We start from the raw sequence: 14,824 nt of genomic DNA on the forward strand, positions 1-14,824 counted from the left end.
TGCATGACAGTGAGGTGGGGTAGGGGATGCCTCTTCCTGGAACCTGTTGGCCACACTAGCAGCCCCCTAAAAATAACTGCTAGGTTTCCAATGCAGAAGTGCTGGGACAGCTGGCACCCTCCCTGCCCAGGGGCACATCATCACAGTACTCTGGGAAAATTGTGGTAAGCAGGCAAAGTCACATGGCAAGTTGGCTGTTGCTGCCTCTGCTCGCCCCTAGGGCCAGCCACAGAGCAGGGCACAGCCAAGCAGGACATGAGCTCCCCCTCTCACTCATGCTGTACACCACAGAGCCCAGCCCTGCAGCTTCCCCCTGTCTTGGTGCTGCCAGCCTGGGGCTGCTTGCCAAACCAGAATAAAAATGCATATAATAACTCCCCTTCTTCCCCCAGCAACTGCAGGTGTTTTTCTGATGGATCCTCAGGGAAGCAAAAACCATGGTTTTAAACATGGCACCCATTTTTGCTTCCATGCCAGTCAGCAGCAAAAAGCAGTGCTGGGGCCTCTTGGCTAATCAACAGCAGGAAGACAAAATCAGCACCATATTTAAAACCACATTTTTTGCCTCCCTGCTGATCTGGAGTGAGCTGCAAGTGTGGCCTGTCCACCAATCAGTAGCAGGCGCAAAGGAACCTACAAAGTTTAGAGGTGCTGCTGCGCAGCCCACTTCTGCCATGAATTTGGTAGGTCCCTTTTTTCTTTTGCTCTATTTTTCCTCTCTCTTTCCCTCTTATCTTTTCCCCCTGTTCCCTCATCTCTCTCCTTTTTTTCCTGTTTCCCTCTTATCATACTCTCTCCTTTTTCTTTCCCTTTCTTTCTCCTATTTCTCTCTCTCTCTCTCTCATCACAACATGCTTAAAAAAAAGTACAAAATTAGTAGATGAAGTTTTATTTGTCACCAGGTTTATAATTTTTAGAAAACCTAGCATTTGCTGTTAAAAACCCCAACCCCCCCCTCAACATTTATGATTATTAATTATATTAATCTGAAGTGTATCCTGCCATGTACTCCCCTGCTCCAGTTTTGTTTTTCTGGTATGCCAGCACTCCGGCACATTACAAGGTAGGCAGTGGGCTTTTTTCGCCACTCTGGCCAAAAACACTGCCTACCCCTGCACCAGGGTTATCCTTGGATATAACGGGCAAAAGTTCAACAGCATGAACTTCATTTCCACACAGCCCACTCAGCTGCAAAGCAAGTATTTCCTCAATGTTCTTCCCCTTTACTTTCCTCCAGTACTCATCCTCTTCCCTCTAGTGGTTATTACTTGGGTATATGCCAAATAACCTTGCAGGTTAGATCTCTCCACAATAGGGAAAACGTGCTCCGGTGAACATTCAGTCACATTAGTGATGCAAGACCTTCCAAGGAACAGAGTACCCCAAAGAGTTGAGTTTAGACTTTGGCAGGCAAATGCTATTCTGCAAGGAGCACAGCTTCACGCGTACCAGTTTGCATCCCTGCAGAAGAGCCCATTCTCATAGTGAAAAAGAGATTAGACAAAGCACTGGCAACACTATTTAAAGAAGTGCTCTTGTCAGCACCTGCCTGCCTACACATTAGATTTTTCTATGACCATTTAAAGCTTTCCAAGATCTAATGATTATTTTCCTTCCCAACAAGCATGTTGTAGCAAATTCTCCATTCAAAAATCAGATAATCTTAGCATTTAAAAAAAGAAATTAATAGAAAGCTGCATTTCTTCAGTTCAGAAGAATAGTCTGGAAATTCAACAGGAATAAAGTCTTACCACAAATATGAAGAAGCTTATTTGTGGATAAATTTCAATTAAAATTACACTATTTGAGTTTTAATTGTTATACCTCTTAGACATTCGTAGCATAACTGATTTTTATATAATCAAACATACAGGGCTCTCATACTTTTAGAATTATAAATATTAATTTTAAACTAAGAAAAATAAGCTCACTATCCACTATTTTAATCCCTCTCAAAGATATTTAATGCAACACAAGAAGTTCCTTTGTATGGCAGTTCTCATAGTGTTGTGCTTAGCAAAGATAGATCAGCATATTTATTTAGCTGCATTCCTCCTCTAGTTACATATGTCTAATTTATTTGTAGGACTAGAACCAAATATCACTGGACCTCACATATCCATCAGGTACACCACTAAGGTCCTTGTCTTTTAACCAAAAGGAAACTCCTTTATCTCTATATACCAAAGATATGGAAATATCCACCTTTAAGTGCAATATAGCAGTGGCTCCAAGTCTTATTTACACCAGATAATCGGGTGCACTAGCCACCATTTATATTCTTACCACACCAGTAACTCCCTGCATCACCACATTCTGTGCCCTTGTGGGAATATCACCTAGGGCAGGGGTATCAAAGATACAGCCTGCAGGCTGGATCCATCCTGTGAATTTCTGTCATCTGGCCCATGAGGCTGGCCCTGCATGGGTCCACATGTGGCACCCACTCTTTCTAGTCTGGAAAGCAAACCACATGCATTGCTCATCCTGGCTGGGCCCAGGTGGGCAGTACATGTAGCAGGAGTCCTGGAGCAGGCGCCATATGCAGTACAGTCTCAGGCCAGAGGGAAGGGGTGGCTGAATTTAGCATGCAGGGGTCAAAGGGCAAGATATGAAGTAGATGGGCTGGGGGTGGGGGGTGGGAAATGAGGGCAGCAGGGAAAGGCTGGTGCTCCACATGCCAAATCTAGCACCTCCTCTGGCTGATCAGGAACTGACATGTGCTCAGCATCCACCCTTCACCACTTGGAGCTGGTGCCACATGAGGCTCATGTCACAGACTGGCTGAAGCAAGCACCACAAGCTCTGGATTGGAGCTTCTTCCCACAACATGCCAGATCCAATTGACTGGTCCTGTACAGGGCCCGGTAAGTTTTACACCCCAGACCACAGTAACTGATGGTTGGTCTAATGTCCAGCTGTTCAGTATAGGTGCTATTTTAGTAAATCCACAGATTTTCCACAATTTTAACTGCATACACTGCTTAACTGAAAGGGTTTCTGCACCCATCAGGCCAAAGGTCAAGTTTACTATAAGTTTCTCTTACACAATAGTCAGGCAGCCACAAACTGATACGATTAAAAGCAAGATTTCAGAGCTGCTTCTGAGGAAGCCCTTGAAGAATCCTGTGTGAACCAGTTCAAGTCTGATTTCTGTGCACATACTTGGGATGAGAAAGTAAAGGAATCCCTGTCTCCTGGATAGCATCAAGGCAACTGGCTAGTAAAATCATAAAAATCATTCCCCAGTCTGCTTTTGGGCATGCAATTATTTTGTCCCAAGTGCAGGATGTTGGACTTGTCCCTGGTGAATTTCAGCTGGTTGATTGTGGACCATTTCAGATCCTAGCATTAGCCTCCAGAGGGTCTACAGCTCCACCCAGCCTGGTATGGTTTGTGAGTTTGCAGAGTATGCACTCAGTTCCCCCATCCAAATCATTACTGACCAGGCTTCCCAGCTCCACCTTCACTCAACTTAGCATGCAACTTCTTAAAGCTAGTTTCCTGGACCAAGTCTTCTACCTTCATAATGGTTACTACTCTTAACTGTGATGGCACATGTCCTGGCTTTTTTGTAACTTAGCTGCCTCAACCTCAACTCAGCTCCACAACCCCTTGACTCTCATACAGCTGCTTGAACCATTGTTCCCAAATAAAGGTAACAATCCCCAACACTCCGAAGCTGTTTGAGCCTTCCCATGTAGCTGGATTCCACTGTGCTAAATCCAGTGTCATGGCAACTAGTCAAAAGTAGCAGCGTTGCATGTGCACAAAGGGCAGAACACGACACTTGAACAAGGCTACATTGCACATATATTTACTTCCATACTTTCAGATTCAGTTTCTGACTGTTTAAGTGTCTAACAGAGACAGCCGCGTTCATAGGCTGAAGGCAAAATAGGCAAGAACAAATCTATACAAGAGAAGTCTGTACAGTGAATATGGTGCATGTTTTATTCTATTTACAGTACATTTGTTATAAATATAATACATTTCTTGAAAAGCTTAATTAACTTGAGAAGATTTTTTTTTTAAAACAGATCAACTCAGTTGTTATAGTTACATAATAAAGTGAATGACAATTTAAATGACAAAAATCTCATGATGGTGAAATGGTGTATTTTGTACTGAGATGAATGAGAAAAATGCTCAAACTTGCTTCAAATTATTTTAGAAAATTTTTTAAGTAAGAGTCATCTGAAAGCCATGAAGGGCCAACTCGCTATCAGAACATGAAGATTCCACAAGAGTCCCAAACTAATTAAAAAACAAAATAAAAAAAAGGAACAGTATATTTTTATTGTAACACCCTATTGAACTTCACAGTAAGGTTGAAGTGTATGGTAACTAATGGCTTAAGACAGGAGATACTCAATGAAGGTTTCTCCTCGAACTGTCCCCTAATACAGCCACAAATATTAAAACACACCATGCTGGAAGTCGTAACAGCAGTCGAACTGCATTTTTCATAGGGCCTAGGATACGCAAATAGTTCAAAATCCAGGTTATGAGGATTATTTTAATTCTGCATGTGAATATTTTAGTTACCAGAGAAAAATACATTAAAAAGGATATATGTATTCTCAGTTCAACGTGCCTTGCATTAAGAAACGGACAAGTCCGAATATTTTGCTATTTTTTCCTAAACAATCTTTTGTAAGAAGTTAGATGTTGGGGTGCAAGTTCCAAAAACTGCAGCAAATGTCATCCAGCAAAATAAGAAAAAAAATCCATTTATTTTGGTTTTTAGTATGATCTTTCATGAAGTGGTCAAATATTATTGATGATGATAAGTGCTGGCATGGAGTTCTGCTGACTTGTTTCAAACAAAGTAACCTGGTCCGCTAGCTTGGCAAATACTCTGGGGGTTCCAAGATTATACACTCCTGTATGAACAAAGCATGCTTTCAACTGCAAGCTATAGACCTCCTGGCTTTTAAGCTGAAGTTTGTACTGTGTTTGCCCAAGCCAAGTAAAAGATCCATGGACTTCTAGTGCTTCTGGACTGAAGGGAAAAAAAATAAAAAAAAGGATTACACTTATGTTTTGCACATCCTCTTATGCTTAACTGTCTACCAAATTTGTATTCATTTCAAGGACCATCCAAAAGAAAAAGTTATTTTATGCAGCATAAGAAAAGTCAGCATTTGTATCCTTTAAAGCAGGGGTTGCCAACCTGTGACAAATAGCACAGGTAACCTCAGAGTGGCGCACAGATTAGGGAGGCGGCAGGCAGTACCAAACAGGTTCGGAACAGAAAACAGTAGCGGATCAGGGAGTAGCACTTGAGAGGGCATGGATTCGAGGCATGATTACCATAAAAGGTTGACCCCCACAGCTTCAGAGACATACTACTACAGTCTCCCCAAAAGCATTAGCTAAAACAAACATGCATGCTATTGCTGGGGTTTACTTTTCAAAAAATTACTGGAAGTTTAAAACAATTCTTAAAAATGAGCTTTGGTTTATAAGAGCTGTTTAGATCAGAGGCTGGTAAGTTATGGCCCAGCAAGTGATTCCATCTGGCCCGTGGAACTGGGATGTTGGTGGCAATCTGATAGAGTGTGCGTGTGTTGGGGGTGAGGGCGGTAGGCAGGTAGCAAGCAACAGCCCACCCTGGACCAAGCTAACTTATTTCAGCCTGTCACTCCTAAAAGGGTGTCAATTTCTGGCTTAAATACTGTTCAACTGAGGCATCTGGATGAATATTTCCCCTACTACCGTTTCTATTTGTCTTCTGCATTAGAAATCTAGTACTTAATGTAGGTCTGGGAAAATATGCCGGACAAAAAAAAAACTTGCTAAAGCTGTCCCAATTCCTGCTCTTCAGTCTGTCCCTGAAAAAGCTTAGCTTGGACTGTTGCTAAATCAACACTCTAGCTACTTAATTACTTTGAAAAGATTAGATTTTCTGAAAATAAAATCAGGAACTTTTCAACTTTTTCATTTTTCAACCAATTGTAGAGATGTTTGAATACTTTTGCCCAAGAGTTATGTATAGAATTAAAAGCCTCTAGTAATGGATAGTGCAATATGTGCTTTTTGCCCCTTTCATACAACTTCTATAACCAGCTCAGAAGTGTCTTTTCCCAAAGTTACTGGTATTTGGTTATGCATAATTAACTGTTATACTTGTAAGAAAAAGGCTTGCTTCTACGGATAAGTCTATGAAAATTGTTAATCAGCTTTTAATTACAAATTGCCTTGATCCTGTTCCCAATGAAGATCTTTTCTGGACTTCAATAGGAACAGTGAAGCTACTGAAAAAGTCTTATCACAAGATGTTCAATAAATGTAAATATACACTCGAGAATGAAAAAAGCAATTCCCAAAACCTGAGGAAGTAGTCATAAATCTCCCCCAACTAATATTCAAGAGATCACTACCTTGTTGTTTTATGCCGCAAATCTATTATTACATCAACATCAGCCTGAGAACAGTTGGAAAGTAGTAGAGTGACGGGTACCAAACAAAGACTGCAAAAGAAAAATCCTTTCATTAATATCCAAGATTTACAGTTGAAGTGCCCAGAAGTACATTTCCTCTATTTAAAAAGGATTACAAATCTTATAAATAATGAAACTGAATCATCTATTATACTAATAGTCTAATATCAGCTGTTGATTACTACCATTCGTTAAAAAAGTTTAAGATAATAATGTTGAGGACTGAAAAAGGAAATTCATTAGTCATTTAAAGGGACTAAAAGCTGTGCTATCAACTAAAAAAGTTGAGTTATTGAAACTACATCCACTATATGATTGAGAACTGTATTGTAAAACTGCTTTCATTTTATAAAACAGCTTAAACATTTAAGTACAGCAAGCAGCAGTACATTTTTAGAATGAGATGCACCATTTGGCTCAATGTGATTTAAAATGTTGAACTGCTAGTTAAATACCTTTACATGTTTGTTTCATTCTTATATACCCTTCTACATGCCATTGTCCACTACACCTATTACAATATGTGCCTCAGTGGTTTCAGTTTCTACTATTCCATGAGAAAAATAACCTGTTTACAATGAGACAGAAATCACTCCCAGGGATGTAGGCAGGGGGCTTTGTCCTGCTGGTCCAGCTCCCCCCGGGAATGAGAGGACTGAAAGAGCCCAAGCTTTCTCCACACTGGGATCACCCTGGTCTCAAGAAGGTGCAAGGAACAGGTGAGAGGAGGTGGTTGCAGACTGAACATCTATCTATACTGATCCCTCTCCCAGAATCATTTCTAGCAACAGCAATTTTCCACTGCTAAAAATGAAGATCTGTATGCAGCCTTAGTACAGCTGTGCAATGTCCAATAAAAATTGGACCTGAACCTTTATACAGCCCCAATTTCTTGTAAATTTAATTTTTTTTTTTAGTTTTAAAAATTGTGCATTTAATGTTCTGAAGAATTCTGCCTGAATAGATCTAATTGGTGCTAGTACAGTTTATTTAGAAAACTGTATAAAAATATTATTTATCTTAATGAAATGTGTATGAACTAAAAAGTTTACTATTTGGGAGCATGCAAGAAGAACCGATGCACCTGTTTTATCTGGCAAACTTGTAGAAAGGTAATCTGTTCATACACACCTGGAATAAAGGCACACCTATACACATGCCAGATGCCTGCTCCGACATGTGCCAATTAATCGGAACAGACTCAATTAACTGAGTCTGCTGCAGCGTCCTAATTAGCACACTCCAGCAGCCTTGGCATAATATGTATTCAGAATCCCCATGCTTCAAAATGGCAGCGGGGGCATTTTAACTAAAGTTTATCGAACAAGCTTTAGTTAAAGTACCCCTTCCACAATTCTGAAGCACAGGATGCTAGATACCAAGAGCCGCTCTAATTAAAGCATCCCCACCCCGAACCACGTATAAAGACACCCTGAAAGTTCTCTTGACAACCGAACAGTCATTTTCCAAAACAATGTTCACTTTTGACTTGGCTCTTAACGGCCATTTTATCTTAAACTGTGCAGGCAAATATAACAGATTTCTTCATGGTTCCTTTCACTGTCTACTTAATGAGTCTAACTTAAAAGTTCCAATTAAGAAGTTTCATTTCAAGTCGGTCTACAGTGCAACGTTCATTTGCTGCATCCAATTCTCCACAACTGCTCAGTGCTACTGTTCTGCAGTTTTACCTATACCATTAAAATATTTATTTCTGATTGAGAGTTTCTTCCCCTCAAGAAAAATTCCCATTCACAGCAGTTTTTTCATTTCATCACTTCATACAGCATAATTTTAAATAGGATTAGTATTAAGTCATCTGAATTAGCCAACCATTTTGTAAAGGAGCCAGACATTTCTAAAGCAACTTTTAAACTAACCTTTTTTGATTAAATGAGTGATTAAAGGACTCTGGATAACGAAGACTTGTTTTGATAAGATTTGAAAGCTGCTCTGGTGTTGGTCTTGTAGCTGCTGGAGTGTTTTCAGGTCGAAAAAACTTTAAGAGAACCATTTCGGGTTGCTCCTGGGTGGGGGGAAAAGGGAAAAGAAAGAAAAAAATCCAGCCAATATTATTAGAAATGCTGTTAAACATGTATAACGCACTGTATAACAAGGGATTCAACAGCAGAAAGTTAAAAGTTAATAATTTGTTTAGGAATGTTAACTACTCAGAGACAGCGTTTTAGTGATCCTCGCAGGAGCTGATTAAATTACTAACCTCATAACCCTAATGCAGGCAAGAGCATGGGACAATTTCACCAGCTGACTGCCAACAGCAGAAGCATCTACATCCAGTCTGGTACACCACCTCCAGTGCCAGATGGATCTGTCTCACGCACCTATTTCCAGGAGGTACACACGGAACTGGACTAGAAAATGCTGCAACATGCTTTAGGCTCATGAGGTAACCTTAATGCAGGCAGGCATGTACGCACATGCTGCAGCCCTTCTTGGTTTGGCTATGCACAAGGTATGCAGAGCATTCATTTGGTGATGGTGGTAACAATGGTAGCAGCAGCAGCACCCCTGCTGAGAAGCAATGAAATAAATCAGGGTATTGCCAAATTCAGAAAAACCTAGAGAGGTGCCAAAACATGACTAAAGATGCTAAGGAACCACTGTGCCAGATGAGATAAAATGAATAAGATTAGGAGAAATCAGAAATAATGATAAATTACTTCCATTCAGTAAGTTTATTTCTCAGTGAAACCAATTATTTTCCTTTAAAATTTTCCACCTATAAATATTTTGCCCTAGGGTATTAGTTAGATGCATTTATAATAGAAAATAAATTTGTAACGGTATTAGTTACAAATACCATTTATTCCTTCTTCTAAACATTTCAAAAATCGAAGTATCAAACACTTCTAGGGGAAATGGAATGTTCTATAATACTGCTGTGCACTTCATTTCATTGAAAGAGCAGCTTTAAATAAAAATAAATTGAAGGCACAGACACAGAACTTTGAAAAATTCAACTGAAGTCTCAGTCCAACATTAGGTAGAAGATGGGTAGGCTCTAATTGTAAGCAAGTTTGAAAATGAACCTATTTTACTGGAATGACAGCATCGTAAGGTAACTCTCCAGAAGTACCATTAATTAGTATATTACATGCAACAAAAACAACCACCTCAAGATATTGTCCTGAAGCGTGTACATTTTGGGGGGGGGGGGAGGGGGCAAGGAGGGAAGGAGCTTTCCTGCTTTTCTTCTACCTTCCACACAGTGGTTTGAGTTGCAGATCAAATAAAGTATAGGTTACAAAGTAAGTCAAACAAATACTAGTGCCCTAGTGATGTCCAATCTTATCCTCAATTTCCTTTATGAAGCCCTATACAGAAATCTGCTCTCTCATCTGACAAATATTTAAATCAGGTAGGTCAACCAAGACAGCTACCCTTCCATATCCCCAAAATGCCCTTCTCCAACTGCATTAACACCAAACACTTGGATTTGAAGCTATTGGGTAGCTGATACCAAGTCTTTTAAAAGTGTGTTATCAGTAAACCATATTCCTTTTGACACGTTAAACTCAGAGTTAAAAGTCTACCCGGAAAGACTAGGATTGAAGACAAGAACTTAAACAAGGTCACAGTCTGGAAATACTGTCAACATTTAAGCATGGCAAACTGAACACACCTTATTGCTAATTCTTGATGTTAAGGAAATTCCAACACTGCACAGGCCAATTACCTTCCTTTTTGTTGACCCGAGATTATAATTTTACTGTATTTCAATTAATAAAGTTCTCAATAAAAGCTTACAAAAAAGGAGTGATACAGCTTACCAACTGAAGTATGAATGAAAAATGTCAGTGTACTGCAAGTTAATAAATCAAGGTAGAAGGAGAAGGATATGAAAAAGAAAGTGAGTCGGACAGTCATAGCTTAGGAATAGTCAAATTTCGAATAGTCAAATTAAAAAATGGCCACCAAGACAAGAGGGGAAGCAACAAAGTGTTAAAAACAGTGTTTCTGTAACCATTACCTAGCTTTGATTTACATCATGAAGGTTGTACTTATGAAAATAAACCAATCAGCACAGTACCCTTTTAATGTCATGGTATGCTTGACAGCAATGAAAAAAATGCAGGGAGACTTTGGCCAGGACAACATTCACTCTTATATTAATTCTGCAATTAATCAATCCTATAATTAATTAAATCACTCTTATTAACAGTTCCCCATAAAATGTACTGTAGCAAGTTAAATTTTTCAGTTGATTTTTTTGCTAAATGTAACACTCTTTAATGTGAATTTATAGTACCTTGAGAAAGTTTCTGCTTCCAAAAAAATGAAAGCAGACGCTTCAGAAAAGTAATAAGAAAAAAAAAATCCTTGAGGATCTGTCCCAAATATTTTCACTACTTATGAATACAGAAAGTTTGGCACAAAAACATACAAATTTCAACCAATTAAGGGCCATTCTTTTAGCTGAGGAACTAATTAAATAGAAAAATCAGTTCCCTGGTACGAAGACTGGTGAGAAGTAACTGAAGTCATTATGTCCGTTGAAAATATACTATTAGTGAAACATGGGTGACTTCTTATCTAAAGATGACTACCTTAAGGAAAACTGACTCAAATCATCTTGAGCTACATGGCATGAAGGAAACAAGTAACTTTTTTTATTTTTTGTATTCTGATTATCATGCATTATATTTTAAGTGTCCATTAAACTTCAGAGGCAGGAAAAAAAAATCAGAAGTAACCAGGTAAACAAGAAAATTCCTTTTGAGGGACCTTTACTGTTGATAATGGAACAGACTACATAAATTGAATCTATCATATTTTTATGATTTTTTTTTTAATGCTAAAACAAACCCCCGGATGTGGAGATTTATTCTTTGCGTACACATAACAGTGGTAGCACTAGAACAACGTGGAGATATTTTCATTCATCTGCTTTTAGTCCCATCATAGTATTCATAGTATTCAAGGAAGTAGTTTGTTCTAAGGGAACTGGGCATGTATACCTCGGAATTAAGAGTACTTTTGCTTTTTTTCATTTAACCTAAACTTTACTTTAAAAAATTAATCAGTGTTAAAAGTAGGTAAGAATTATAGTTAAATATAAACCATATTAAAGTAACTGTCTGAATAACCAATGTTCCACAGACATTCACATTCATGTTTATTTAGTTATGCTCTACCAGTTATTAAAGTGGAACAGAGACACTAATGAGACCTCATTTAGAACTGGTATGTGAACCTGATTTATAACCAAGTCTGTTTAGAACAGGGGTGGACAAAAAGGTGGCCCACAGGCTGGATGTGGCCTGCCAGGCCATTCTATCTAGTCCTTGGAGCCCCTAAACATTTTAGAAAATTAACATCTATCTGCCCATGGCTGACTGTCAAGGGGCCTTCAAGGGCTTGCAAAAAAACTCAATAGGCAGCTTTCCGCCCAAAATAACTGCCTGCCCCTGGCTTAGAAAGTACACACACGGAAGCATTTAACATTTTTAAAAATATATATATATTCATGTGCATTTCAAATATTTGATTGCTTACAACTTGTATACCAAGAATAACTAGACAGTGTTCTAGGTCTTCTCCACTTCAAGTAGCAACACACCTCAGATCACAACTCTACCTGCAACTCTTTTGAAAAGCTTATTTTCTCAGTCCTGTAATTTAATAAACTAGAAATATATTGCTAAAATTAATGGATTTCTTTCAGCTTTCCTAGTTCTTTCACACCTGTGCATCCACACAACAAGCAAGGAAATGTCACTGACATATTTTAGTGGTGTGGTTTAAGACACTACATATTTTAAGCATGCAACAATCCACTCTGGAAAGACTTCTATAGAACATGCAATTTTTGTACCAATAGTAAATGTTGAATTACCAGCTTCCGAGGAAAGGAAAAAGCCTCCTTCCCAACTGTGTGAAGAGCAACATGATGCTGGCCCTCCAAAATCAGCTGCTTACTGTCTTCTACAACATATGCCTACAGAATACAAAGACAAAAACACCAATAAAAACGAGAGATTAGCAAGCATTTACCTTATAATACAAACTTTTAAAATGAAAAATAAAATCACTATCACTTCTAAAAATCACATTGTATTTAGAAACCACCCCCCCGAAAGTAGCCCATAATCTTTACAAAGAGATTTAGAAGCATATAGGGGAGGGGAGAAGGACGGAAAGAAAAATTCAATTCCTTCTGTAAGAGGATACAGTTACTTTAGGGCTAAAATACTAAAAGATACCCTCATGGCACAGTGTACTGAACATTTTTTAAAAATTAGGAGTTAAGATCACTCGCATTTTATGAAGCGTCTTAGGTGAGCTACTACCACCGGATAATTAGTAGATCTTTAAGATTAGAATATATTTCATGCAATTTAAAATCAATTTTGTTAGAAGACGCCAGATGGTATCACTACCAATATGTAATGCTAATGATTTCAATAAACTAGGGAAAAGAGTGGCCTATTTCTACAATACAACTGGAGTTTATCAAGTGAGTTAGTGCTTAGTTAGTATGGCAACACAAGCTCCTGATCTACTGTTGGTTCATGCAGAACTGCATACAGAACTATTCGGCAGTTTAGTTTCAGTAAGCCATTTAATATACAACATTTTGTTCACATGCAGCAGTACCTTCAAGTTCTAGTTATATTTATTCAATTCTAAAGTTTCTACCTGTTCTCATAGGTATGGGGAACCATTTCTATCCATACTGTAAAAGTCTATGTAGACAACCGGCAACTTCATAATCTTACTGAGGCTTCACTGACTTGATAGGCTACTTCAGGGTAAAAGAAATTTCCCCCAAAGTTTAAATAGAGGAGCTTGAGCTACAGATCTAAAAGCTGTTTGTTCAGGTAAAAAAAAGTACATGAAAACTGCGTACATCAACACTGGAGCAATTGGTGGAGTTTTATTTTTCAAAGCCTAGTATTTAGGGGTAGTGTTAACATTGTATTTAGCTACTGTATTTTGTTAAGTAAAACCAATCCTTTAAGACACGGGTGGGCAGCATGCAGCCCGTGGACTGGATGTGGCCCGCCAGACCATTCTATTCGGCCCATGGGGCCCCTAAAAGATTTAGAAAATTACTATTTATCTGCACCTGGCTGCCTGTCATGCAGCCCTCAATGGCTTGCCAAAACTCAGAAAGCAGCCCTCCACACCCAAAATAATTGCCAGCCCCTGCTTTAAGAACTGCAGTAGAACGCTTCTTCAACATGGGAATTTTTTCATGCGTATGCACAGCTTTGGTAAACCCAACATAGGCAGGATATAAGTAGCAAGAACTTTGACCTACTAGCTTTGCAAAAGACAAACTTCATTTTCAGTTACAACACCATTTGAGTTGATATCTATGCTTCTGGGATACTAAATAGCTCTTGAAACAAAATTCCCCAATTACTTATTTTACTTCAGCACCACCCTAGCTTCTGATTGCAAATAACTGTCTAAAAATAGGAAACTGAAGTTTATTAAAAATAAAAATCAGCATTTCTTTCAATTTTCTTCTTAGAAAGTTAGGTAGACATCAAGACTACCATATTAAAGAGTGTCTCTTTTATACTGTGTCAAAATCACATGGGTAACAGAGCATACATACCTTCCAGAGTACAACAATATTCAAATCCACCTCACTGCACTTTTGTATCAATCTAACTGCTTCATCGAAGGACTGTTTTGCAGCTGCTTGAGACACAAGCGTACTAGACTGTACACGTGCTCTTTTTAATTGAGAGGATAAGCTTCGGAAAAAGAAGTCTGCACATGGACTGGCTGAACTGATTATCTGCAAGGGAAAAAACAGAAAAAAAATTGCTTTCATAAGGGCTAAATGCTACAAGTTTATTCTTGTACTGAAGAAGAAATTCCCCCTTGTGGTATCTCAAGAACAGCTCTGGTAATCTTTGCAGAGCTGTGCACAGAATAATCATGCACATCAGACCCAAACTACCTATACCACGTAACTGATAGATGACAAACTGAAGGGTTCTGTCCACTATCATAGTAGGTAACTTTCCTTGCTGTACTGCCTGTGGTTTGAAGACTTGCTCATTGGATTTAACTGCCTGAACCCACATGTAAAAAAGTACCTTGAATTTGTATCTTTTATGCTTTCCCCTCAAGTTAAGTTAGGCAACCAGACTTAAGGAAACACTTTGTTACAATGAAAACAAATGTCAGAGGTTTCCAGTACATTCCTTATCATGCCTTCCAGGTACCGTATTTTTCGGACCATAAGACGCACTTTTTTCCCCCCAAAAGTGGGGGGAAAACGAGGGTGCGTCTTATGGTCCGAAGGTGTGGTACCCCAGAACATTTGTTTGCGGTCCCATGCGCCCGCTTACTGTCCGCTGCCGTTCCCATGCTGTGGATTGCTGTGTGTGTGGGGG

At 38.9% G+C, this 14,824-nt stretch overlaps 1 protein-coding gene across 8 annotated transcripts in view; it reads right to left on the reverse strand.

The window, feature by feature from the left end:
- Positions 1–3,931: 3,931 nt before the first annotated feature.
- TRAPPC8 (trafficking protein particle complex 8) overlaps positions 3,932–14,824 on the reverse strand; it is a 104,679-nt gene continuing 93,786 nt past the window's right edge. For all 8 annotated transcript variants that reach the window (XM_019547487.1, XM_019547440.1, XM_019547432.1 and 5 more), the window contains 5 exons: positions 14,035–14,220; positions 12,304–12,405; positions 8,327–8,472; positions 6,387–6,476; positions 3,932–5,005 (listed from right to left, as the gene is read on the reverse strand). In XM_019547487.1, the coding sequence (XP_019403032.1) occupies positions 4,771–5,005; positions 6,387–6,476; positions 8,327–8,472; positions 12,304–12,405; positions 14,035–14,220 (759 nt within the window). In that variant the 3' untranslated portion in view covers positions 3,932–4,770. The remainder of the gene's footprint in view (positions 5,006–6,386; positions 6,477–8,326; positions 8,473–12,303; positions 12,406–14,034; positions 14,221–14,824) is intronic.

This window comes from Crocodylus porosus, unplaced genomic scaffold (genome assembly GCF_001723895.1).
Source record: "Crocodylus porosus isolate Cpor-Errol unplaced genomic scaffold, CroPor_comp1, whole genome shotgun sequence".
In the NCBI taxonomy this organism is placed as follows: domain Eukaryota; kingdom Metazoa; phylum Chordata; order Crocodylia; family Crocodylidae; genus Crocodylus; species Crocodylus porosus.